This window comes from Gekko japonicus, unplaced genomic scaffold (assembly GCF_001447785.1).
Source record: "Gekko japonicus isolate JY-2015 unplaced genomic scaffold, Gekko_japonicus_V1.1 scaffold927, whole genome shotgun sequence".
Taxonomy (NCBI): domain Eukaryota; kingdom Metazoa; phylum Chordata; class Lepidosauria; order Squamata; family Gekkonidae; genus Gekko; species Gekko japonicus.
In genome coordinates, this window is record NW_015169805.1 from 308,398 (window position 1) to 333,237 (window position 24,840).

At 47.9% G+C, this 24,840-nt stretch overlaps 1 protein-coding gene across 4 annotated transcripts in view; it reads left to right on the forward strand.

Moving 5' to 3' along the window:
* Positions 1-24,840, forward strand: part of CLDN10 (claudin 10) — a 122,605-nt gene that overhangs the window by 91,837 nt on the left and 5,928 nt on the right. For 3 of the 4 annotated variants that reach the window (XM_015417136.1, XM_015417137.1, XM_015417134.1), the window contains exons 2-3: positions 21,527-21,688; positions 21,909-21,990. In XM_015417136.1, the coding sequence (XP_015272622.1) occupies positions 21,527-21,688; positions 21,909-21,990 (244 nt within the window). The remainder of the gene's footprint in view (positions 1-21,526; positions 21,689-21,908; positions 21,991-24,840) is intronic. The other variant, XM_015417135.1, reaches the window with a different exon arrangement.

The window sequence follows — 24,840 nt, forward strand, 5'->3', positions numbered from 1 at the left end:
TAGATTGGATCGGATCGAACAGGGACTTTAACTCATATAACAGGAACAAACTCGTCTCTTTTTTTGCAATTTTCCAGACCCGTCCTTTTGGATCTGTTCTGTGTAGCTCAAGACTCTGCAATGCAACCATCTGGAAGCATTCTTAGGCTGTGGGACTAAGCAGAGTTTCCTGGTAGGGACAGCTTTTGTAACTGATTTTTCCCTCTGCCCATAGCAGCCTCCCTCATGTATGTCTGTATTCGGGGAATCCTTGACAAAGAATCTAAGTCCAGTCTCATCCCACTCTGATTCACAATTTCTTACCTTCTTATTTAGTAAAGGTAAAGGTTCCGTTGCTCGAAAGCCAGTCGAGTCCGACTCTAGGGTTGCGGTGCTCATCTCCGTTTCAAAGCTGAAGAGCCAGCGCTGTCCGAAGACGTTTCCGTGGTCATGTGGCCGGCATGACTAAATACCAAGGCGCACGGAACGCTGTTACCTTCCCACCGAAGTGGTACCTATTTATCTACTTGCAATTTCTTGCTTTCGAACTGCTAGGTTGGCAGGAGCTGGAACTAGAGACGGGAGCTCACTCCGTCATGCGGCACAGTCGGGTCTCGAACTGCTGAACTACTAACCTTCCACAATTACCGCAGCCTGCAGTTCAGCGTCTTAACCACTTAAGCCACCGCAGCTCCTGATTCTTATTTAGTAAACTGAGGCTATTGTACTTTGGTCACCTCATAAGAAGACAAGACTCTGTGGGGGGAAATAATGCTAGGAAAAGTTGAAGGCAATGGGAAAAGAGGAAGACTCAAGATGAGGTGGACTGACCCAGTGAGCCAGGCTGTTAATGAGAGGATGTTTTAGAGACCATTAATTCATACAGTCACAATCAGTCAGAAACAGCTTGACAGCACATAACAAATACCATCTAACTTCATGTGATACGGAGCATATCTTTAGAATGAAGTGCTAGAAGAAGGAGGAGGAGGAAGAGATTGGATTTATACCCTGCTCTTCAGTCAGAGTCTCAGAGCGGCTTACAATCTCCTTTCCCTTTCCCTCCCCACAGCAGACACCCTGTGAGGCAGGTGGGGCTGAGAGAGCTCTTTCGAGGACTGCCCTTGAGAGAATAGCTCTGAGGGAACCCAAGGCCACACCCGCAGCTGCATGTGGAGGAGTGGGGAATCAAACCCGGTTCCCCCAGATTAGAGTCTGTGCTCCTAACCACTACACCAAACTGTCTCTCATCACAGGGTATATGATGTCCACTTTTCTCATGGATCAACAAAACGCAGTGAACAGTGTCATTCCCAGCAAGCTCCTACACCTGAGGAATGTTCAGTGCCTTCTGCTGTTTCTTCCGCCTCCCTTATTTCAGATCTCTCATAGATTTTGGCCGTTTGGCTTTCTGCAGCATGTCAGCAACGGAAGGGCATCAATATCATCCGCCGCTGCTGTTAATCACCCAGTTATGAGAATCAAGTGACAGGGCTGACCCAATATTTGGCAAAGCGACATCTTGAAGGACTTCATCCCATCCTGTGGGAGATCACAGGCAAGCAAAGGGATCTTCTCCAAGGCTTACTGAAAGCCTCTGTCTTATAACCCTTCGTTGCTAAGATGATATTTTAAACGGTTTGTGGAAACAGGCTCCCCGCCCTGGTTAATATTATCTAGCTATGTCCTTAATTTGGTTCCACGGGCATGAAGGAGTCAAGCGTCTTCACTGAAGACCAATTTTGTCCTCATTTCAGTTCAGCTTCTCTGTAATGCGGTGACTGAGGGTGCACTTCTCTGGGAGTAAGCCCCTACGATCACTTCTCTGCGAGAAAGCTCCATTTAAGCGTAGCATTCCCCAGAAGGATTGCTCCCGACAGCTGCTTTGTCAAGTTTTTACACGTAGAGTCTTTTTGTTTTTTTAAAGGAGGTACTTCATGCTTGAGGTAAACGGTAGCAGTGTCTCCATTCCTCCTTCAGTGATGTGCAGTCACCAGAACAGAGAGGCATGAAGGTCTTATGGCTCTCTGATACCTTTTTTGTAGTTTTATGGGCATTTTCGCTGTCACCCACATATAATGATATGTCAGAAGAAGAGAAGGTTTTAAAACCCAGCTTTTCTCCATCTTCAGGAGTCTCAGAGCAGTTTACAATCTCCTTCCCTTCCCCTCCCCACAACAGACACCCTGTGAGATAGGTGGGGCTGAGAGAGTTCTGAGAGGACTGTGACTGGCCCAAAGTCACCCAGCTGGCTTCATGTGGAGGAGGAGCGGGGAATCAAACCAGTTCTCCAGATTAGAGTCAGCCACTCTTAACCACTACACCACACTGGCTCACAGAAGAGCCGATGTTATCTGTTGTCTTATCATCACTTGCAAAGTTGGATTTTGCCGGATTTCTGCTGTTGAACATATCTCTCCCTTACATTCAAGGCCTGGTTTGCTTCTATAGTTTTCTCTACAGGCATGAGCATATTTTTTTGCTATTCCGAGGGCCAAAGGGATTCGGCTATTGTGAACTCCTTTCTGAGCTCGGAATGCAAAACACAAAGGTCTTCACCTTGTCTTCGGGGTAAATTTATGAACTGAAATGGAAGCTAGAGCCAGTGAAGTGGAGTATTTCCTAAAACCTGAGCCCTGGGGCTGAGGAGAGAGAGCACCTGAAAGAAAGAAAAAAGCCATTTCTCTTTCATCTCAATCAAGCGCAAAAGGACTTTTGAACCTTTCCCAGTATTTCAGGCAGAGGAGGTCAGCCAGGTACAGTTTCTCCCAGCCCTGAATGACAAGCTGGGGGTATATGCCTCCAGCTCATGCAATATCAGGTTACCATTTTTTACACTGGGTTTTTGGCTTCTGTGCCTTTCCCAGTTGCTCGATAAGCAGACAATAGCGGGTGCTGATGGTTCCCCCCAATGCTGTGAAAAGATACATCTTGGATTTGTACAGATCAAGCTTGTGTTAAAAGTACAAGAGCAGACTAGGTCAGTTTTCCTGGTCAGCTGGCAACCTGAATGATGTTTTGTCCTCCTGAGGCCTCAGATCTGGTACTGGTGAAAGTGGGAAATTTTAGATCACCTCCCCACCCTTAAAACAGAAAAAGATTGACATTCTTCTAAGCACAACAGATGAGGAATCACCTAATTCTCTGTCTGCATTAATTGCATCAAGTTGCTCCGAACATACATGCCTGATAATGTTGGAACTCAGTAAAGAAGCACATGACTTACTATAGTTTCCTTCAACAAATCAGTTGCTAAAATAATGGCAGCTCGTTTATAGGAGAAGCTGGGACTGAAGTCTGCTTAAAATTCTCACCCTCTTATCTTAAAGAGCTCTCCTGAGTCCTCCTTGTGTGTTAAGGCTACTAACAGTGCAGTCCTAAACAGAGTTACACCCTTCTAAGCACATAGACTTCAGTAGACGTCGGCCCCGGTCACACGAGAGGATTTGGGCCGGGAGAGGGATGGATCGGGGCGGAGCAAACGGGCGCGATTCTACCACAACATCTGGGAAGCGTTGCGCGCCCATCCCCGATCCAGCCCTTCCGACAATAACCCGCAGCAAAAAAGAACCACCTACCGAGGTGGTTCTTTCCAAAAGGCCGGATCAAAGCCGGCTGTGGGATCGCCGGCTCCTGGCCGAACTGTGCATGCTCAGACATGCGCAGTTCGGCAGCCTCCCGTGGCTTTCTCCCCGATCTCCCCGGCATCTGATCGTGCTGGGGAGCAAGTGCACGGCGGCTCACGGGATCTGTATGATCCCGCCGCCGCATGCCTATTTTGGTGCAGCTTTTAAAAGCCGCACTTTGCCCGTCCTTTTTTTCCCCTCGTGTGGCAGGGACCGTCGAAAGGTGTAATTCCACTTAGAATGGTGCTGCCAGTGTAAATGGGTGTTTGTTCTGAAAAGCACTTTCCCCTTCATCCTGGGTTAGGCCTAGGGTTGCAGTTGGCAGGAGGAATGGGTGGTGGGGACATGGGAGGGCACAATGTCACATGTGCCGGTATGTCACTTCCAGGGAAAAACTGGAAGTGACAGAGGGTAGATCTAGGAATTGCTGAATAATCCGGCCGTTCCTAGAGCTACCCTCTGTCCTTTCTGGGTTTCCCCAGGAAGTGACGTAACTGCCCGTGCAACACAGCTGTTAAAATTTGTCTTCCGCTGCGGCTTGGAGCAGCTGCAGGAGACAATGGGATCGGGGGTGGGGTGGTGGGGGTGGACTGGCAAACCTGATTAGGCCTGGCATTGGAAGCAGGATGCAGGGTGGAACTGGCCAAGTCTATAAGGTTCAATATCCAGAGACTTTAAAGACTATTTGGAGAAATACTGGGATGTAAAGGACAATTTACTTTGCTTTGAGAATTATTGAAAATTGAAATTATAAATAAATCTGTTAAAAAAAAAAGAAAATTGAAAGATGGCAGACAATAGATAACGTATAAGAATAATAAATGAAGGATAAGTTACCTGTGGATGTATATAGTGAAAAAAGGAGATATGAAGGAAATTTAAGAATTGGGCTGGAGGTTGGAGCACTGTGGGAAGCCAAGAAGGGGGGGGGAAGGGAGGAGGGAAGGATATATAATTGTATAAGATTTGATATATGTTTAGACTTTTTGTTTTTTATTATATCCGAATAAATTGTTTTTTTAAAAAAATATATAAGGTTCAATATCCGTTTGGGTTTATTCTGAATAAAAACAGTCTGAGATCGATTTCTACTGGAATGTTGCTGGACCGGTACCATGTGATCAAATCATTTTAGATACATCTAAGAAGTATTTTGCTCCTGCACTGTGTAATAACGTATACCTCGCGTTTACATTGAAGTTTTTGGGTCACATTTCTCAGAAACTCCTGAGAGAAATGGGGATGTATGCAGTAAGGTAAAGGAAGACTTATTGGGAAGATACAGTGGGGTGACTCATGGCCTTTCTCCTCAGAAGAAGAGCAAGGTCACAGTAGACTCCTCCCCCTATTTGTTTATGCTTTTGGACCATGGTGGTATTTTGTTTCAGGGAGTGGCATTGCTGTGGACCACTCTAGCCACCTTTTGACCCAGAGAGGGTCCGTGTTTTCTTTTGGTTTTCTGTTTGAAAAGAATGTCTTTCTGCCCCATGGCTCTTCAAGAATCAGAAGCATCTTTAGGTTGGCAGGTATCATTGTAATCTGAATCCTGAAATGATCTCTAATGCATCATGCTGTGTTAGAAGTATTTTTTTAAAAAAAGAAATCTGTCCATTTGTCTCGCAAGGCAGTGACAGTCTTATCATGAGAACCATCTGGGTTTTCCAAGGCTTGCCATTTTCTCTTTAGATAGACTGCTTTAGGATCCCCGAAGTAATGAAACGACACATTAACTACTTACTAGGTTTTTAAGAGGCTGCATCTTTATACAGTTAAAGCCAGTTAAAATGTTTGCCAGACTCGGCATTTGACTTTTGCGATTTCTTCTAAAGAACTAGCTGTCTACTCCAAAGTGTGTGTTGCTGTTTTATAGGATGGAGGGGGGATAGTTTTAGTTTTTAGTTCTGTCCCACTGCAAGTCTTGTTACATTGCTGTAGGCGGTTTTTTGTACACCATTATAGGGTTTTCTTATGGAATGAGGAATATATATTTAAAAACGAGGCATATATATTTGAAAAACCAACATGTCCGTTTCCGAGTTCTATATTGAAAGGGACCCATCCTGAAATAAAATTGCCTGAGAATGTTATGCAAGGGGGTGGGTTGCGGTGGGATGGGGATATTAAATCAACACAGCAGTGTGCAATCTTTTCACATTTCTGCGGAGGATACATTTTTTGTCAAGTGCGGAGAGGCTTTTCTGTTCAAGAACGTTCCATGCATGACTTTATGATTCCACCGTCTCTGGTGGCATCGTTTTAGTTAGGCGGTCACGATCCTTTTTCCCTTGCTTCTGTGCCTTTCAGACAGAAAGTCAACCAATGATACTTCTCCATGCAGAATGGAGCGGGTGCAGAGGAGAGCAACCAGGATGATGGGGGGGGGCGGTTTGGAGACCTATGAGGAAAGGCTGAGGGATTTGGGAATGTTTAGTCTGGAGGAGAGAAGGTTGAGGGGGGAGAGGACTGCTCTCTCGAAGTATCTGAAGGGCCGTCACTTAGAGGAGGCCGCAGGGAGCTGTTCCTCTTGGCAGCAGAGGACAGGACTCGCAATAACCGGTTTAAATTAAGGGCGGGAAGGTACCGTCTGGATCTTAGGAAAAACTCTTTTACAGTCAGAGTTGTGCAGCAGTGGAATCAGCTGCCTAGGGAGGTGGGGGAGCTCCCCCTCACTGGCAGTCTTCAAGCAGCGGCTGGACAAACACTTGTCAGGGACGCAGGCCGGGGTGGCCAGACTGTGGCTTAGGAGCCGCATGCGGCTCTTTCACACCTATTGTGTGGCTCCCGGCAGGGTGGCTGGGGAAGCTAAGTATCACTAGCAAAGAAATACCATTGGACAAATAAATGTCGTCATCGATATCTGCTTTCACCGCTTTTGTCATTGTTTTTGGCAGTCTCATTTAACGTCAATAAAAAGCAAACTTGAATATTTCCCGGTAAAAACGTGCAATATCTGTTCATGTCTCACCTCAAACCTCTGACGTTTATTCTGCGTGGCTCTTAACGTCAAGCAAGTTCGGCCACTGCTGATCTAGGCCGATCCTGCAACTGAGCAGGGGGTTGATGGCCTGTATGGCCCCTTCCAGCTCTGTGATTCTGAAATTCTTCTTCTGTGCATGGAGATGTGGAAGGAAAGTTTTACCCATCAAGTGTAGCAGTGATAACTGTAAATCACTCTGGGACTTCAAAGGGCCTGAAAGGGTCCCTGGGCAATAGCTGGCCATCCCTGCCCTCTAATATTGGGATCTCCAACCTGGTGCTAATGGGCACTATGGAGCCTGTTGGCCCCTTTCCTGGTGCCCACCAAGTGTCCTTAGGAAGTTGGAGGGCCCACTGGGGGCTTCTACACATCAGGGCTTCTGACTGGTCGCTGGGGAACTGATTGGTCGTGCAGGTATTTTAAAAGCTGCTTCAGCGAGAGCTGCCACCACGGCATTAGGATCTTCCCTGTGTTAATGCATGCATATTGGAAGAATTATTTTTTTTAATTTTAAAAGGCATCCTATTAAACAGAGCTTTTGCCTGAAAAACTGATGAGTTACCAGTAGAGTCTTACGCATGATTGTGCCCCCTGAAATTTCGTGGTTGGTTTCGCCTCCTGCCGCAGCCATTCTGTAGTTGCGCCCACCACCCTGTGTGAGAATTCCTAAGGTGCCCATGGGCACAAAAAGGTTGGGGGGGGGCCCTGCCCCACTGGCTCTTTTGAAAGCGGGGACAGCAAAAAGGAGGAGGATAAAAAGAAAAGGGGCTGTGAGTTTCTTTTCATATTACCAGTTTGGTGTAGTGGTTAAGCGCACAGGCTCTAATCTGGGAGAACTGGGTTTGATTCCCCACTCCTCCACATGCAGCTGCTGGAGTGACCTTGGGTCCGTCACAAGTTCCCTCAGAGCTGTTCTCTCGAGGTCAGCTCAAAGAGCTCTCTCAGCCCCACCTACCTCACAGGGTGGGGAGGGGAAGGGAAAGGAGTTTGTAAGCCGCTCTGAGACTCCTTTGGGTAGTGAAGGGCGGGGTATAAATCCAATGTCGTCGTCATCTTCTTCTTCCCGTGAGAGAAAAATGCTTTTTTCCATAAAAACGTTGCCATTCACTCTCACATTTTATACGTAGATTTAGGCCTCCTAAGCAGAAGTTGCAATGGCCTTTAAGAAGGGCCTTTACACCCATGTAGTCAAGATTAACTATTGTTAAATTCTAACACACGCCTACAAACCTGTGACCCACTGATCTGAACACGGGACATTCTCCCTTGTTGCCAGATGCCTGGGAATCCCCTCACTGTTGCCGTCCCAGGAAACTACCAGAAAAAGCAGCTCCACCAGCCTCTGGTGGGCCACCAGACACGGACCTCAGTTATATACCCTGATTTAATATTCCTAAACGTGGGTATTCATTTCAAAGGTTTTTCTTCTCTGCAGTGTCTTTCTGGGTTACATTCTTCAGGAACGCCTGTAAATCAAAACTGGCCTGAGGAAGCCATTATTTTTCTGACGGGTCCAATTTATTGGCGCCGTTAGTAGCTAATTAACGTATTAAGGTGCTGAAGCATAAAGGTATTTACCCAGAGGTCCTCTCAAGTTTAATTTATAGCTAAATCTCCTAGGTAGAAATGGGTAAACATTTACCCCAACCAACCCGCTAACTTGCATGTGCTAAACAACAACATGGCTGCCATACACTGGTCAAAGGTCAGCGCGAGATTTGTTGGGGAGCAGGAGGAGAGCACAAGGCATAATCAGCTCGTTCAACCGGCACGGAGTCTCGGCTTGGTGGGAACAATAATTAGCCTAACGGTCATCCAGTCCAAGCCCTTGAACTGAGGTAGGATTTCCCTCTGGCTCTTCGAAACTAACACAAATATTAGCCTTAGAGTTTGACCAGAGACTGGTATACCAGACCACTGTGGCACAGGTGCTCACAGGACAAAGAATACATGTTTAAAAAACAAACCTTACATCGTGCAAGTGGTTATAGAATGGGGTTGCCAATCTCCAGGTGGGGTCTGGAGATCTCCCAGAATTCTGACTGCTCTCCAGAGCTCAGTCCCCTGAGAGAAAATGGCTGCCGTGGAAGTTGGTCTGTGGCATTACACTCTGCTGAGGCTTCTCCCACTACCCTCCGCAGGCTTTACCCCCAAATCTCCAGGGATTTCCCAACCCAGATCTGGCAACCCTAGACTACAGGAGGAGGGCTGGAAATCTCTGAAGAGTCAGCTCTTCTTCCGGGATTGTCAAGGTCTCCAAGGGCCAGTCTTCATGTTATAAAGTCCACATATTTGTTGGGGAACGATATAAGGACTTTGCGTCGGATGTGTGGTGTGTCTTGTGCACTTTTGTGCTTGTGACCATGATGTGCAGGGTGGGGAATTTGTTGCACACATTACAGTGGAACATTCTATGTCTCCCCCCCCCCCATTTGTAAGTGCTGGTTTAGGTCTTATGGAGTGGAGCCTCTGCTCTTTAGTTCTCTTTGTTAGTTAGAATCAGGGGTCATTTCCTGCAGGAGTGCACAGGAGCGGAGCTCCGGTAGTAAAGAGCCCAGGGGGCGGGCACATGCAACAAGCCCCACCCCCTGCTCCCAGCAGTCCTCAGTCAGAGCAAGAAGCAGCCAGGTAAGTTGCAGAGCCCCCCCCGCCCCCCCAGTCCAAAACAGTCCAGTGGCACCTTTAAGACCAAGTTTTATTCAGGTACAAGCTCTCCCTCCTCTGCGAGGACAGATCTGCCCGTCCGTCCCCCCCCGATAGCTAGCAATCCAAAACCGTCCAGTGGAGCCTGAGTGGTGGGTGTTGCCTTCTGACACACTTCCAGTGATGCCAGGGGGGGTGGCATATGCAAATAAGTTATGGTAATGAGTTATGCTAATGAGCTCCTGCACCTCTTTTTCTACGAAATGACCCCTGGTTAGAATCGTAGACTGCATGTGGTCCCTCATCCTGAAACCCTCTGCTCCCTCCTTGTATCCTCCTTGCTCATTAATGGACGTTGTTTGGAGCATACCCATCTCTGCTGTGGGGGCCGAAGAGCAGGAGCCCGGGTGAGAGCCGCATTCCCAACCTGCAAGCAAAAGGGGGCGTCAAAGCGGGGTGCGGCAGCTTCAGCCTCCCCCTCCCACTGCAGTTTTCACATCTTTGGCTCTGCCCTGCAGAGTTGCCATTGACTCCTTTGCATAAGACACATTACTTCTGTGGTTCCATGTAATTCTCCTAGTGGAGCCAACAGCAGCTCTGTGCGGCAGTGGCTGGCAGGGATGCCAGCCTCCAGGTGGTACCTGGGGATCCCCCGGAATCACAGCTCGTCTCCAGACTACAGAGGTCAGTTCCCCTGGAGGAAATGGGTGCTTGGGAGGGTGGACTCTGTGGGATTGTGCCCCACTGAGGTCCCTGTCCTCCCCAGGCTCCAACCCCCAATCTCCAGGAGTTTCCCAACCTGGATTTGGCAACCCTACCCTACCCCCCATCCCCCGCCAGTGGCTAGGGGGACCTGGCAACCCTAGCAGGAGGACATAAGGAGTTTGTAAAGACTGTGCTCAAATTACGTGTTGGGGACAGGGCCCCCCCCATGTCATTAAAACTGCACGAAGTGCAAAATTCTGCGGGAGAAACGGTCTGAATCGATGCCCCTGTGTTTAGGGTGATCAGATGCAAAGGAGCAAAGGATGCAGTTCTATGCTTTTGGCAGCTGTATTCAAAAGGCACTTGCAGAAGGGCAGTTTTCCTCGTCCCTGCCTGATTATTTGCAAAAAAAATTTAAAAATAATAGTCATTTTACTACCCATTGCAGGTACGAGATCCCTGTCTTCCTTTGCACCTGGTCCTCCCCAGCACGGGGTTCAAACTCACACAAGTTGGAGGGCCAGACGCCCACCCTGCAATTGTCCAGGGGTCATGCACAGATTTTGCACCAAGTTCAGTCAAACTTGCTGGGGAATAGTCTCGATAGCCGACTCAGCCGGTAGCTTTTAGAAATACCTCTTTCCTCTGACACGTGAGAGGATGCAGGCATCACGGGGAAGTAATAGACTCACGGTGTATATTGCCTATTTCAGCAGTTCCACGGTGATTTCCCCATGATCTTGCAATGTTTGCATTAAGCTTCTGACTCAGGAAGGAGGCTTTCGGGATGGACTGGCCCTAGAGGCCACACTCCAAACTAGCTGAAAGAAGGGGGGCCATCTAGTCATTGGTGTTTATGGTTCTCCTTTCGAACTACTGACTTCTACAACTTCCTTTGAGAAGCTTGCAGTGTGTTACGGAATAAAGTCCTCCAAAGCTCTGTGGAAAGGCATATTTCCATTGGTGACAAAATACTAACAAATTGCAAACTACCCACTCCTCGTTAATGTCTTCAGCAGAACTGGAGAGTGATGGTGGGATATGCGGGAACAACCATTTATGGGCAGTCCCCCTGCTCTTTGCAGGACATTGCTGCCTGGCCTGCCTTGCAGCAAGGTTAAATAACGTGTACAGAGCAAGAGTACCCAAGCTTATTGAACCTTGCACTGACAACCCTTGTTGCCCAACATCACTGCTCAGTGTCATGTGCACCATGATGTCACTTCCAGATAAACCTGGAAGTGATTTCAGGTAGCTCTAGGAATTGCTGGAAACTCTATGGCACTGACATCATGCCACACATGACACTGCGTGCTCCCCCATATCCCCACCCACAAGCTCCTGCCAGTTGCATGGCCTGGAACCCTAACGTGTGGGCAATTTTAGAATTTTAAGAACAGGGAATGGATGCTGCCACAAAATGGCTGCCATGGAGAACCAGGGCCAATCAGAAAATGTTTGATCAAGCAATTTACTATGGACTCAATTGCTTATGTTTTCCCCTGCTCCACCAGTGAGGTGGAGGTAAGCCAGGCTTGGCTCTTTGCTTTGAGGAAGAGATGCTCTGTGGAAGAACCAAATGGGCGCCATGAAGCCCATCAGCAGGCACTGTGGTGTTTACATGCTTGATGCTGGGGATCACTGCAGTAGGGTTTAGTGGTTAGAGTGCTAGGCTAAGATCTGGAAGACCCAAAGTAGACTCTCTTGATTCCCCACTTCTCCACATGCAGCTGCTGGGTAACCTGGGTCACTCACAAGTTCTCTCAGAGCTGTTCTCTCAAGAGCAGTCCCCGAAAGAGCTCTCTCAGCCCCACCTACCTCACAGGGCGTCTGTTGTGGGGAGAGGAAGGGAAGGAGATTGTAAGGCACTCTGAGACTCCGAGTGAAGGGCAGGGTATAAATCCAATCTCCTCTTCTTCTTCTCCTTCTCTTTGCCATGGAAGCTTGCTGGGTGAACCTGTGTCAGTCACCCTCTCTCAGCTTAACTCAGAGGGTCCCTGTGAGGTTAAAATGGAGAAGAGCAGAATGAGATAAACTGATTTGGATCTCCACTGGAGAGAAAAGCAGGGTATAAAATCCAAATAAATGTGTGTCAGCATGACAAGCAGGCATCAAATAGATAAATTTCTCCTGGCACAGAGACCAGAATTGTGGAAATCTTCACTGGCAAATCTACGACAGCAATAAAGCTCCCAAGCCCTGTCAACCCCTATGACAGCTCTGCTATCATATTTTATTGAAATTTTACAGCTTCAATAGAAGGATGGTAAAATTGCCAGGTCTTACTGTATGGTTGTGATGTATTCCAATAGAATCGTGGACTGTAATCATCTTGTGGATGTTCTTGCTTCTCTTAAAAATATAAATTGAATTCTCTTTTCATTGTGCCCATCCACCCCCCATGGATACGTATACAGCTCCCCCTCGTTCATGTGCAGATAAATTTGTTGATAAACTTCCAGTCCCTTCTTCATTTGTTGCAGCCTAGAGAAGGTTCATTTCCCTTCACTGCTGATCTGTAAGCAGAAGTAATGGCCTATGAAAGGCTCGTTAGAACTTAAAAGGCAAATGAAACCACGAGGAATAATCCTGCCCTTTGGCAGTCGCTAATATGCAGTCGTAAAACGGTATCTTTCTCTTCCCTCTCACACCGCTGAAGTTCTCAGAAACTTTTAGCTGTGATTTGCTGCCAGAAGATGGACCGTGATAACTATTTCCCTTGTGCTTTTAAAAGGCCAGAATGGGATGAGCGTCTTCATAGAGTCATTGAGTTGGATGTGGACATACGGGCCATCTAGTCCAACCCCCTGGTCAATGCAGGATTAGCCTAGAGCAGTGGTGGCGAACCTATGGCACGGGTGCCAGAGGTGGCACTCAGAGCCCTCTCTGTGGGCAGGCGTGCCATCGCCCCAGCCAGGCCCAGACCATCATTAAAGTGTCGAATTCTCTGCCAAATCATTTTAAGTAAATGAAAGCATTTGGGACTGCTTTCCTTACTTTGTTTGGATCATCTTAAGTTAATGTATGGGTTGTTTTTTCTAAAGTAAAACCTCAGTATTCAGGTTAAATTGCCGTGTTGGCGCTTTGCGATAAATAAGTGGGTTTTGGGTCGCAGTTTGGGCACTCGGTCTCTAAAAGGTTTGCCATCACTGGCCTACAGCATCCCTGACAAGTGTTTGTTCAGCCACTGCTTGAAAACTGCCAGTGAATAATTTTTTTACTGCGAATAAATTTTTCGTAATATCCAGTTGGTATCTTTCCACCCATAATTCAACCCATTACTGCAAGCCCTATCCTCTGCTGCCAACAGGAACAGCTCCCTGCCCTCCACTAAGTGACAGCTCTTCAAATGCTTAAAGAGAACAATCATGTCCCCCTGCAACGTCCTGTTCTGCAGACTGAACATTCCCAAGTCCCTCAGCCTTTCCTAATAGGGCTTGGTCTCCAGGCTCCTAATTAGGGATGAGCACAGACGGGGAAAAGCCCGGTTCAGGACTCGTGAGCCAAATGGCCCTGAACCGAACCCCCGAGCAAAAAACCTACCCGAACTGAACTGGTTTGCATGGCATCGGACCCCCATGTCATCTGGAAGTGATGTGAGCGTGTCACTCCCTGACACGGTTGTGTCACTTCCGGGTGGCCGTGGGCCCTGCCCCCAGTGCAACCATGTCACTTGGAAGCGATGCAAGTGCTTCATGGGGGAGGGGATGAACATCAAACCGAGCAGAAGCTCAATGAGTGTTCAGGGGTCTAGCCTGGACTTTGGCTTGGGTTCAGGTCTGTGCCCATCCCTACTCCTAATCATCTTCATCACTCTCTTCTGCACCCACTTCATTCTGTTCACATTCTTTTTGAAGTGAGGCCTCCAGAACTGCACACAGTACTCCGGGTGTGGCTTGACCAATCCGGTGAACAGTGGGACTATGACATCTCGTCTTGTGCTTTGGATTTAATGCCTCTGCTGATGCACCCCAGGACTGCATTAGCCTTTTCTGCCACTGCGTCACACTGACTGCTCATATTTTGCTTACAGTCCACCTGCATGCCAAGATCTTATTCCCACACATTGCTACTCAGAAGTATATCCCCTGTCCAGTATGGATGCTTGCCCCTTTTGTTACCCAGATGTAGAACTCTGCATTTATCCTTGTTAAATCGCGTCTTATTCACATCTGCCAACTTTTCTTCTGCATTCACTCTCTGTTTGCAGAACACCCAAGCCTTAAGCAACGTGCATTAAGAACTGAAGTGCAGCCTGCTGGATCAGACTGATGGTCCATCCAGTCCTGCATCCTGTTCCACACAGCAGCCGACCAGCTGCCCTGCAGGGCCAGCAGATGGCACAGAGGCCAAGGCCTTCCCCAGAGGCTGCTGTTATTCAGAGGTCTGCTGCCTCTGTATATGGAGATTTTGCTCTGGTGTAAACTTACCATCATGCACCTAGATAGGCTGCTGGTAGCTTTGCATTCCCCAAACCAGTGGGAAATAAGGCAGCTACAGCGTCTCCCCCCTTTCCTGCCCCGGGTTTTCTCATACGTCTTACTTGGAGGCCTTCTTGCACCGGGATGTGTGAATGACAGGACTGAGGCTGCCTGGTCTCCTACCGTGCTGGAGAATTTAAAGGTGAATGCACGTCCTGCCGTTTACTACTTGGTGGCGCCACTCTAGGTTCCAACTCTAATCTGGGAGAACCGGGTTTGATTCCCCACTCCTCCACTTGCACCTGGCTGGATGACCCTGGGCAAGCCATAGTTCTGAGGGAAGCTTAGCCAGTTATTATATGCTGTAGACCCAGTCACATTAGAGCTTGCTATTGGAGCTCCCCAGTCACCAGAATCTAAGCGCGGTAGCGTACATCAAAAAATTGTATAAGAATTATCATTTTGAAATATGGCTTGCAGCACTTCATTCTAATGAAGAAATAATTACAGAATGACAAACCTGAAGAAGGACACGCAAACGGATAGTGTACTAGAACTCGGTCGTTTGTCTGTAACTAGTACTATATTACTCGGTATGTACTGCTAAGCTTTATATCGCATAGTGTAGTGTTATTGTTGTAATTTTGTTAATAATTGAATTCTAAACATTGCATATAAAACCCAACAAATATTGTTTAATTGTACACGGTGTTTTACTGTTTTACTAGTAGTTCTGATAAGAGCTGTTCTTGAAAAAAGAGCAGTTTCTGTCAAGGGCTCTCTCAGCCCCACCCACCTCACAGGGTGCCTGTTGTGGGGAGGGGGAGGGAAAGGAGTTTGTAAGCCGCTCTGAGACACCTTTGGGTAGTGAAGGGCGGGGTATAAATCCAATCTCTTAATATTATTATTTTACCTCACAGGGTGTCTGTTGTGGGGAGGGGGAGGGAAAGGAGTTTGTAAGCCGCTCTGAGACTCCCTTGGGTAGTGAAGGGCGGGGTGTAAATCCAGTCTCCTCCTCCTCCTCTTTTTCTTCTTCATCTGGAGAAAAATGCCCTGTTCTGTCTCTTGAATCCCTCCCCCTTTCAAGGTGCAGGTGACTTATGGCCACCCCGTAGGGTTTTCACGGCAGGAAGCATTCAGAGGTGGCTTGCCATTGCCTGCCTCTCTGTAGCAAGCAGCTCTGGGCGTCCTTGGGGCTCCCCCTTCCAAACAATAGCCAGGGCTGATCCTGCTTGGCTTCCAAGATCTAATGAGATCCAGCTAACTTGGACTATCCAGGCTAGTATGTGGAAATGGGCAGTCAAAGCATTTCATGGCATGAAGGGAAATAACATCTCCCGGGAAGCAGCATCCCATTAAGCCCGTTTTGTTGTTGTTGTTCCAGGCACTTGGCAGCCCGAGGGGTTTCACAGTCACCCACTTTCTAGGTTTTTCCTCCGTGCTTTGCTCTGACCTCTCCGAGACCTGTTGTTGCTACCGTGTTTCCTGGATGACCGCATTCCGAGTGAGCTAGCAAGCTGTCCGGGTGGGAAGCGTGCACATGCAAACCGCCCCTGCCCACACTGACACCGTTTCACTGCTGTCCTCCCCCTTCCACACCCACATGTCATCAGAGGCCTTTTTATATTATAGAGCTATAGCAACCAGGACCCTTTTTTCTAGCAGGAACTCCTCTGCCTATTAGGCGACACACCCCTAATGTAGCCAGTCCCTCCAAGAGCATACAGAGCTCTTCTTACAGGGGCTACTGTAAGCTCTTGGAGGGATTGGCTACATTAGGGGTGTGTCGCCTAATATGCAAAGGAGTTCCTGCTACAAAAAGAGCCCTGCTAGCAACCACTGTGTGGGTGTGTGGTTTTTTTTGGTGAGCATTTGTGTGTGTGCGCGCGCGCTTGCAAGCCTGGAAGTCATGGTGACTTCTGGCGACCCCTTGTGGAGTTAGGACGTTTTCAGAGAGGTGGCTTGTGACAGCTTGCCTCTGTACCCCAGCCCTGGTATCTCTTGGAGGTCTCCCATCCGAGTACTCGCCAGGGTCGGTCCTGCTTAGCTTCCAAGATCTGACGAGATCGGGCTTGCCTGGGCTATCTAGGCCAGGGCACAACCGCTGAGTTTATTAATTGTTAGTAAAAAGTCTTCTGGTGGTACATGGGGTTGGGGGTGATAAGCAGGGCTCTTTTTGTAGAAAAAGCCCAGCAGGAACTCATTAGCATAATAGGCCACACCCAACAGCAGAAACGCATTAGCATATTAGGCCACAGCCCTGACAGCACAGCTCATTAGCACATTAGGCCGCACCCCCATGTTACCAGAAGTGTGGTCATCTGGCCACACCCACCTTTTGCTTCTTATTCTGTTTACCTTGTTTGTTGTCAAAACCCAGGGGTTTTTTTGTAGCAGGAACTCCTTTGCATGTTAGGCCACACACCCCTAATGTAGCCAATCCTAATGAGTTCCTGCTGTTGGGTGTGGCCTGTTATGCTAATGAGTTCCTGCTGGGCGTGGCCAACTCGGGAGCCAGCCGGAACTCCATTCTTGCGCGTTCCTGCCCAAAATTAGCCCTGATGATAAGTATGAGGCAACGGCCAAGGAAATGAGGATGCTTATGTGCTTTTAAACTGTTTGCCTGTCTGCTGGAGACAGGGTCGCTGGGAGGGGCTGTGGTTCATTGGTGGAGCATCTGCTCTGCATGCAGGAGGTTCCGTTTTCAGTCCTCAGCATCTCCAGTTAAAAAGGATCAGGTAGGAAGTCCTGTGAAACCCTGAGACCCCAGAGAGCCGCTGCTAGTCTGAGTAGACAATACTGACCTTGATGGACCAAGGGTCCGACTCAGCGTAAAGGAGATTCATGGGTTTAGCAGATGGATCCGTTCCACCTGTTCAGCAGCAGATTGCGAGTTGGATATCAAGGGCCAAACAGTGCTTGGGTGCTGCAGTTCACATCTCAGTTTGATCTGCAAAGGACGTTTCTGGGTTTTTTTTAGCATCCGAAGTCATCTAGCTCTGCTTTTAATATATACCATTTCTGTATCCCATCTTTCCGACCATCTGAATCAACCCCAGGGAGCCGCTGTTTGTCCCGCTGGGAGTACTGATACAGACTGTTGTAGCAGAATCAGGCAGGAGTTTCGTGACACCTTAAAGACCAACAGTGTTATTGTGGCCTAAGCATTTGTGGACTGGTGGTGATGGTGGAAGTCACAGCCGACTTATGGTGATCCCGTGGGGTTTTCAAGGCAGACTTTTAGAGGTGTTTTGATGTTTCCCGCTTCTGCATAGTGACCCCAGACTTCCTTGGACTAGATTTCATTTGTGGGCTAGATCTTATTTAATCAGATGCATTATATTTATTTATATTTATTTATTTATTCATTCAATTTCTATACCACTCAATCCCGGAGGCTCTGAGCGGTTTACATAGGCATATTATACTTCCTATCTAGGGCCACAATGTATATAGGGGAGGTGAAGCTCTGAGCGGTTTACATAGCATATTATACTTCCTAGCTAGGGCCACAATGTATATATGGGGGAGGTGAGTGCCTACCAGGCACCCGGCCGGCTTGTTCTTCTTCTTTCTGTGGCTTCGTGGTGGGTTCCATCTCGGCGTGGCTCCGCAGTGGCTCCTTCTGGGTTGGCTCCACATTCCGTGACTTGTGCGACGACTGCTGCACCGGCCTCTGTCCGATTGGCTCCGGCCTTGCTGCGTCGATGCATCGCCGCATCGCTGGGCCAGTCCCCGCCCAGACGGTCTGCAGCTTGATGTTGGTTTCGCCGCCATGTTCTTCCTGCCGGATCGCCGCCGCCGCCTGCCGCCGCCTGCCACCACCACAGTTCCTCTTCGCCGCTTCTGCACTGGAAGGCGGGTGCCCCCCTGCACCTAAGGCAGGTACCCATTTATCTACTTGCTAGGCTTTCGAACTGCTGGGTAGGTGGGAGCTAGGACAGGGGCCGGGAGCTCACCCCGGCCGCGGTGGGACTCAAACAGCCTAAGGCTGGATGGATTACTTTTGCAGGCATTTTACTGCCTGCACCACCGCTCCACATAAAATATTCCACCAAAATTAATTGATAAATAGCTACGGGAATCTGTCCCTTTCCAACAAGAATCAATTGATTGGCATAGCAAGGTATCAGTTGGAAGGCTTTGACGTAAAGAGCATCTCTCTGTTTTTTTAACTGAGTGAAAGTGACCCGCGGACGTTGGGATATGGCCGTAAATGGTTTGATGTAGTGGTTAAGTGCGCGGACTCTAATCTGGGAGAACCGGGTTTGATTCCCCACTCCTCCACATCCAGCTACTGGATGACCTTGAGCAAGCCATAGTTCTGGCACAGCTGTCCTTGAAAAAGAGTAGTTTCTGTCAGAGCTCTCTCATCCCCACCTCCCTCACAGGGTGTCTGTTGTGGGGAGGGGGAGGGAAAGGAGTTTGTAAGCCGCTCTGAGACACCTTTGGGTAGTGAAGGGCAGGGTATAAATCCAGTCTCTTCTTTTACCTCACAGGGTGTCTGTTGTGGGGAGGGGAAGGGGAAGGAGTTTGTAAGCCGGTCTGAGACTCTGAGTGAAGGGCAGGGTATAAATCCCATCTTTTCTTCTTCTTTTACCTCACAGGGTGTCTGTTGTAGGGAGGGGAAGGGAAAGGAGTTTGTAAGCCGCTCTCAGACTCCGAGTGAAGGGCAGGATATAAATCCAATCTCCTTCTCCTCCTCCTCTTCCTCCATATCTCTGCATTGGCCCATTGCTTGGGCATGGTGTCTGCAGAAGGGTTAAATTTCAACCTCTCAAAGTGATATGGGGGGGGGGAGAAACCCAACCGGATGTAATAATTGTAAATGGCCACTTAGTTATGCGTCATTCTTTTGCTTAATTCTTACAGATGTCATCAGTTACGACACCCCTTAGATAGGCAAGGCACGCATCAAGGAAGAAGGAGGAAATGGGTAGAGAGGCTACTGACTATGTTGGAGATTTCGACAAAATCGTCTTTATTGCATTGTTTCAGTTTTATGGTTGCCATATTGGAAAGGAAATGGTGTACCCAGATTTCTAGCTACTCTGCAGAGTGCTAAGCAAACACAAGTTAGTCCTTGAAACTGGTGGTTATTTTCCTTGGAAGACCAAAATCATGCGTACATTGTAAACACAGGAAGGTTGGCCACGATTGTGTATCAGTCTTCCTGGATGTACATGAATCACTGTAGAAATTCAGTATGAGTGCATCTAGAATTCTGTAAACTAGGTAGACTGTGCAGAAGTCTGTTCAGGGCTCAAGGCTTTCAACAGGCACTAGGAGTATACTTAATGCTAAGCGGTTGTGTTGGGACGGGGAAGAGTAGGAGGAGGACATAGACCAGAGAGAGTAAACTGCCAGAATTAGTATATAAAACCAAAAAGCAGTGGGTGCTAAAACACGGGGGCAGGGGAATAAATCATGAAAAGAAAAAGGTTAGAAAAAACTGATATACTGAACATAAAATGTGTGTGTGTGTGCTTGTATGTGCAAATGTACATGTGAGTAAATTTATGCATACCAATAAGTACATTTTTGGTATGATGTTCAGTGTATCGGTCGTTTCTTTCTTTACACGGGATATCCGAAGTGGTGGGATCTATAAACTGGAGAGTTGGAATGGGGTCATAGAGGTCAGACTGCAAGATCAATTTTGAACATTTACTCAGAAGTAACTAGGTTTCATCGCTTTACATTTCTCCGTGAAATAGCAGCCACGTCTTCATCCATGCATTCCACTCCAGAGCCAAATGAAAGGAGAGGAACAAATGAGAGAAACTCTTGCTGTTGAGACTCCATCAGGACTTTTAACAGCACTCTCTGGCTGCTTTCTGGCAAGTCCCATTCTTGAATTCTGTGGGATTTACTCCCAAGAAAGAAGTGCAACAGTGTGCAATTTTTGACAGGCAGTTAAACAGTGGTCCAAATCCAGATATTATATAATCTCAGGCGGGAGAGCAAAATCTGTGCTGAGGCCATGTATTCTTCCTCGTCCTCTGGAAGGTCCTCCAGTCCTTTGTTAGCATTCAACCAAAGCTTAGTATTACAGCTTGAGTGGTGCTAACCATGGTTAATGCTAACCAGAATTGTCATCATAACCAAAATCTGAAACCCCGCTTTTAATGAGAGCAATCTTGGTTAGTACCAGTATCGACTTAAAACTAGTCTTCTTTGGGCATTACATTTTGGGGTATCCAAATTCATGCACCAGAAATGCGTGCAACTCCACAATCTTCCCAACATGCGTTGTAGTGATAGAATTTATACTTTCAAGATATTCCCTTAGTCTAGTACAGGGGTGTCAAACTCATTTGTTATGAGGGCCAGATCTGACATAAATGAGACCTTGTTGGGCTGGGCCATGTGCGTCATAAAAGGTAATGCCAGGTAGCGGAGATATAAACTTTATAAAGGACACAAACACAAAGGGTTTTTTTTAACTTAAAATTAAAACATGCTTAAAACATTAGCACTCTTGCAATATTTTATTTAACAGTGTCTAATAACTGACACCTCTTGCTCTGAATTATTGCATCAAAATGTCTGTGCTGTTGCAATCTTGAGTATGCTGTTCAGGTGTGTATCTGTAAGCTGCAAACCTACGATGACACAGCAGCAGCAGAACTGGAAGAAGAAGCAGAAGACAGCCAGTTCCACTGCGGGCCTGATAGAAGCCCTCCAGGGGCCCGATTCGCCCCCTGGGCCACATGTTTGACACCCCTGGTCTAGTATGTTAATTTGAAGACCTTCCCTAAAGTCACATATTCAAGAAGCAGTTCAGCTAGTTGAGAGTTCTTGCATAAGCCTGTTGGAGTTGCTCCTTAGATTAAAAACTGTTTGAACTCTTCCTTTTTCTAGTCTCTATTTTGGAACACTACACACATGGTCACCAGCCATTTTGAAGTGGGCACTGTGCATGTTTTCAGGGTTGCTGCTACATAAAACCAAGGCATCAGGAAGATTGCTAGTATGCCTCAAAACAAAATCAAATACCCTTGAACCTGGTGATTGAAAAGGGCTAATCTGTCAGGGTTAAGATTGATAGGGGAAGAAATATGCATAGGAGGCTGCAGCTTGCTCCCAATCTCCTAACCGTAGATCCTAGAATACAGAGCTCTCGGAAGCTGCTGATTCACGCCACCTTTTGTCTTTGTGTTGTGTCTATGCAGGTTACATCCAAGCTTGCAGAGGACTGATGATCGCTGCCATCTGCCTCGGCTTTTTTGGCTCCATCTGTGCGCTGGTTGGGATGAAGTGCACCAAAATTGGAGGCTCCGAACAGACTAAATCTCGAATTGCTTGTTTAGCAGGGCTGATCTTCATCCTTTGTGGTAAATATAAAATCGCAACACCCCTCGAGCGCTTTGCTATTCTCCAGGGAGACTTCCTGGTCCCCCCCCCCTTAAGGGTGGCTGCATATAAATATATGAAAGAAAGTTTAAAAACTCCCTTCGGTGCTCTGCCCCTCATCCTACCAGCCGAGAGGATTAGGTCTAAGTATGTTCTGTACAGGTTTCCGTTGCTGAACACTTCTCCCTCTATATGTTTTAGGGCTGTGCGCCATGACCAGCTGCTCCTTGTATGCAAACCGAATCACCGTTGAATTCTTTGACCCTCTGTATGTTGCTCAAAAGTAAGTACTGCTGGGAAAAAGTATGGGCTTTCTAATGTGTCACAGTTTATTTACCCCTTGACCCACCAAGTGTGTGACTCAGTAGTTCCTACAATCTGTTTTATGTCTATATGGGACCGCAAATGACTTGCAGGAAGAGAAGGAAATAACATGGATAGTGTCGCCGGGTTGCAACCAGAGTACGTGCAGGTGCCTTTAAATGCTCCCCCTTCCGTCTCTTTCGGTCCTGGCACCTGACTTCTCTGCCAAGCGCTGTGCATTGTGCGGTGAGCCGGTGTGCTGGTAGCAGCTAAAGGGTCGGCAGTCCAGGTTCAAATGCGTGTTTGCCCGTGACACTTACTCAGCTTAAGCTCCCTCTTGGGGTTGCTGTGAGGACCAAGAGGGGAGAACCACGTATACCAGGGGTCCCCCGTCTTTTGCAGCACTTTTGGGATTCTGACACAGGGTGGCGGGCGCAGCCACAGAACGGCTGCCGCAGGGAGGGGGAACCAGCCACAGAGAGGAAGCCCGGGTGCAGGCGAGAAGAGGGGTGGTTTTAAAAAAATACACCGGGAAAGAGGAGCAAGGGAGAATAGAACAAACACCGTGGTGGCAGCTGCTGCTCAAACGACGTTGTTTCAATCTGCACAGCCCTGCTGGGCAAGAACCCCAAGTGGCCCAGCCCACTTTCTAAAAACAGTTAGTAGGTGCCAGAAAAGGTCTCTGCCAGCACCGTGGTGCCCACGAGCACTGTGAGCGGTCAGGGACCAACGTATCTGCGGGGCTGTCTCCACCGATATGTCCCCGGGAGAGCGTTACGCTCCTCGGATAACAATCTGCTGGTGATCCCTGGGCCTAGAGACCAGGGCCAGGGCCTTTCAGTTCTGGCCCCAACCTGGTTGAACGCTCTGCCAACCACCATGAGGGCCTTGTGGGATCTTATTCAGCACTGTAGGGCCTGTAAGACAGAGATGTTCCACCGGGCTTTTGGTTGAGGGCAGCGATGGCTTACATCTTGGCTGGCACCTTCCTCCTTCTATTCTCCTTCTCCTCAGACTGTTCTCACTTCCTTCCCCGCACCCGCGAGGCAATCACAGGCCAGAAACGGGAGAACACTGTCATTTTCACCACTGGATTTAAAAAAATTAATATATTAATATTAATACTGTCTGTATTCATGTTATGGTTTTAATGTTTTTACCATGTTTTGTATATCTCCCAGAGCCCTACAATAGTAGGGATTGGGAGATTCACAAATGTACTATAATAAATAAATAAATAAATGTTGGGGACCCCGACATACACCACGGTGAGCTCCTTAGAGAGGAAGGTGGCATAAAAAGGTAATAGACAGTTAGATGGAGTAATTTTCTTGTTACTGAAGGCAGACTAAAGGCTCCTTCTTCTCCCTCCTGCACTGGCAACTTTAAAAGGAATAAGTGTATTTCCCAGATGTTGCATTCTGGCAAGTCTAAACCTGAAACACTTCTGCTTGCTAAATGAATGCAAAATCTCAAGGCCATCCTGACAGGAGGTGGGGGAAAAAGAGAGGAAATGATGGATAGATGGGTGATGAGTTTTAATGACTGAATTCTATTAAAAAAACCAGCGAGGGCCAGGGTTATGGGCCAAAGGGAACCTCACTGAAATGTACAGAAGTGTGGCCTCCCAGGCACAGCTGATCGCACTCCCATCTCCTTTATCCCCTTGCCTAGAATGAGAGAAGGTAAGCCCAAGCAGTCTCAACTGTCCTGTATATGTAACCATTTCAGAGACAACAGCAGCAATAAGGATTTAGGGTGGTCCTTTCCTGATCCCTGTACCTTTTGCACACCAAAGTGTACAGACAGAACTTTTTGCAGGCTTGGAGATCCACTGACAGGAAACGTTCAGCTGCTGCTTTTCTGTGCATCGGGTCTAAAAGAGCCATGTGGGCCCCCAGTGGGATCTCGGCTCCAGAGCAGGGGGAGACAGGGTTTACTCTCCCCCCTGCAACATTTTGCTGGTTGAAACTGACCCCCTGGCCATGGTTGGCCTTGAAGGGGGGGGCAAGCCCCTTTCAGGCGAGCGGCCAAAACGAGCGGAGCAAATAGCCTCGCTCCCCCCCCCCCGGGCATTATCTCTCGTGTGTGAACACTGCCCTAGTTTGACACCCTTAACTGCTACACTATGTGGGGCCCTTTCAAGTCATTTCAGTAGTCTGTTCGAAGGGCTGAAAAACATAGCCAGTAACCCGTTCTGTTTGCACAAGGCTATAACACAGTACAACCAGCAGCGCCAACACCACTCTTTTTGTTTGGCTAGTGAGAACTGAGGATCCACATCCCAGTAAAACTGGGGGTTTGGGTGACAATTTTAAACCAAATTTAACGTGGCACAAGTTTTGCAGACTGCAGTCTTACGTTGTCAGATGGGTTCAAGTCCCTGAGAACTTATGCAACAACAAACTCTTCATTGCTAGTCTTTAAAATGTACCAGGACTCGGTTATTTTTACTCTAACGGACAACGCGGCCCATCCACAGCAGAGCTCTGTCCAGTGTTCCCTCTCAGCTGAGTCAGTGTGAGCTAGCTCACATTTTTTTAGCCCCCGACTCACACATTTTTGTCTTAGCTCAGGAAGGACGGCTCCAGAGCGAAGTAATTTAATGCAGTAGCCAAATCGCTGGCTCACAACTTTAATGCCAGGAGCACACAAAGTGGAACTTTTGCTCACATGACTCCACAGCTTAGAGGGAGCATTGGTTCTGTCCTTCTAAGCCCCCTGAAGTCAGTAGGCTTAGGGTGCTGTAACTCTGCTGAGGAGGGCATTGTAAATACAAGCTGTGGTCACACACCACTAAATAATCCACTTTTTCCCACTTTCAACGCCC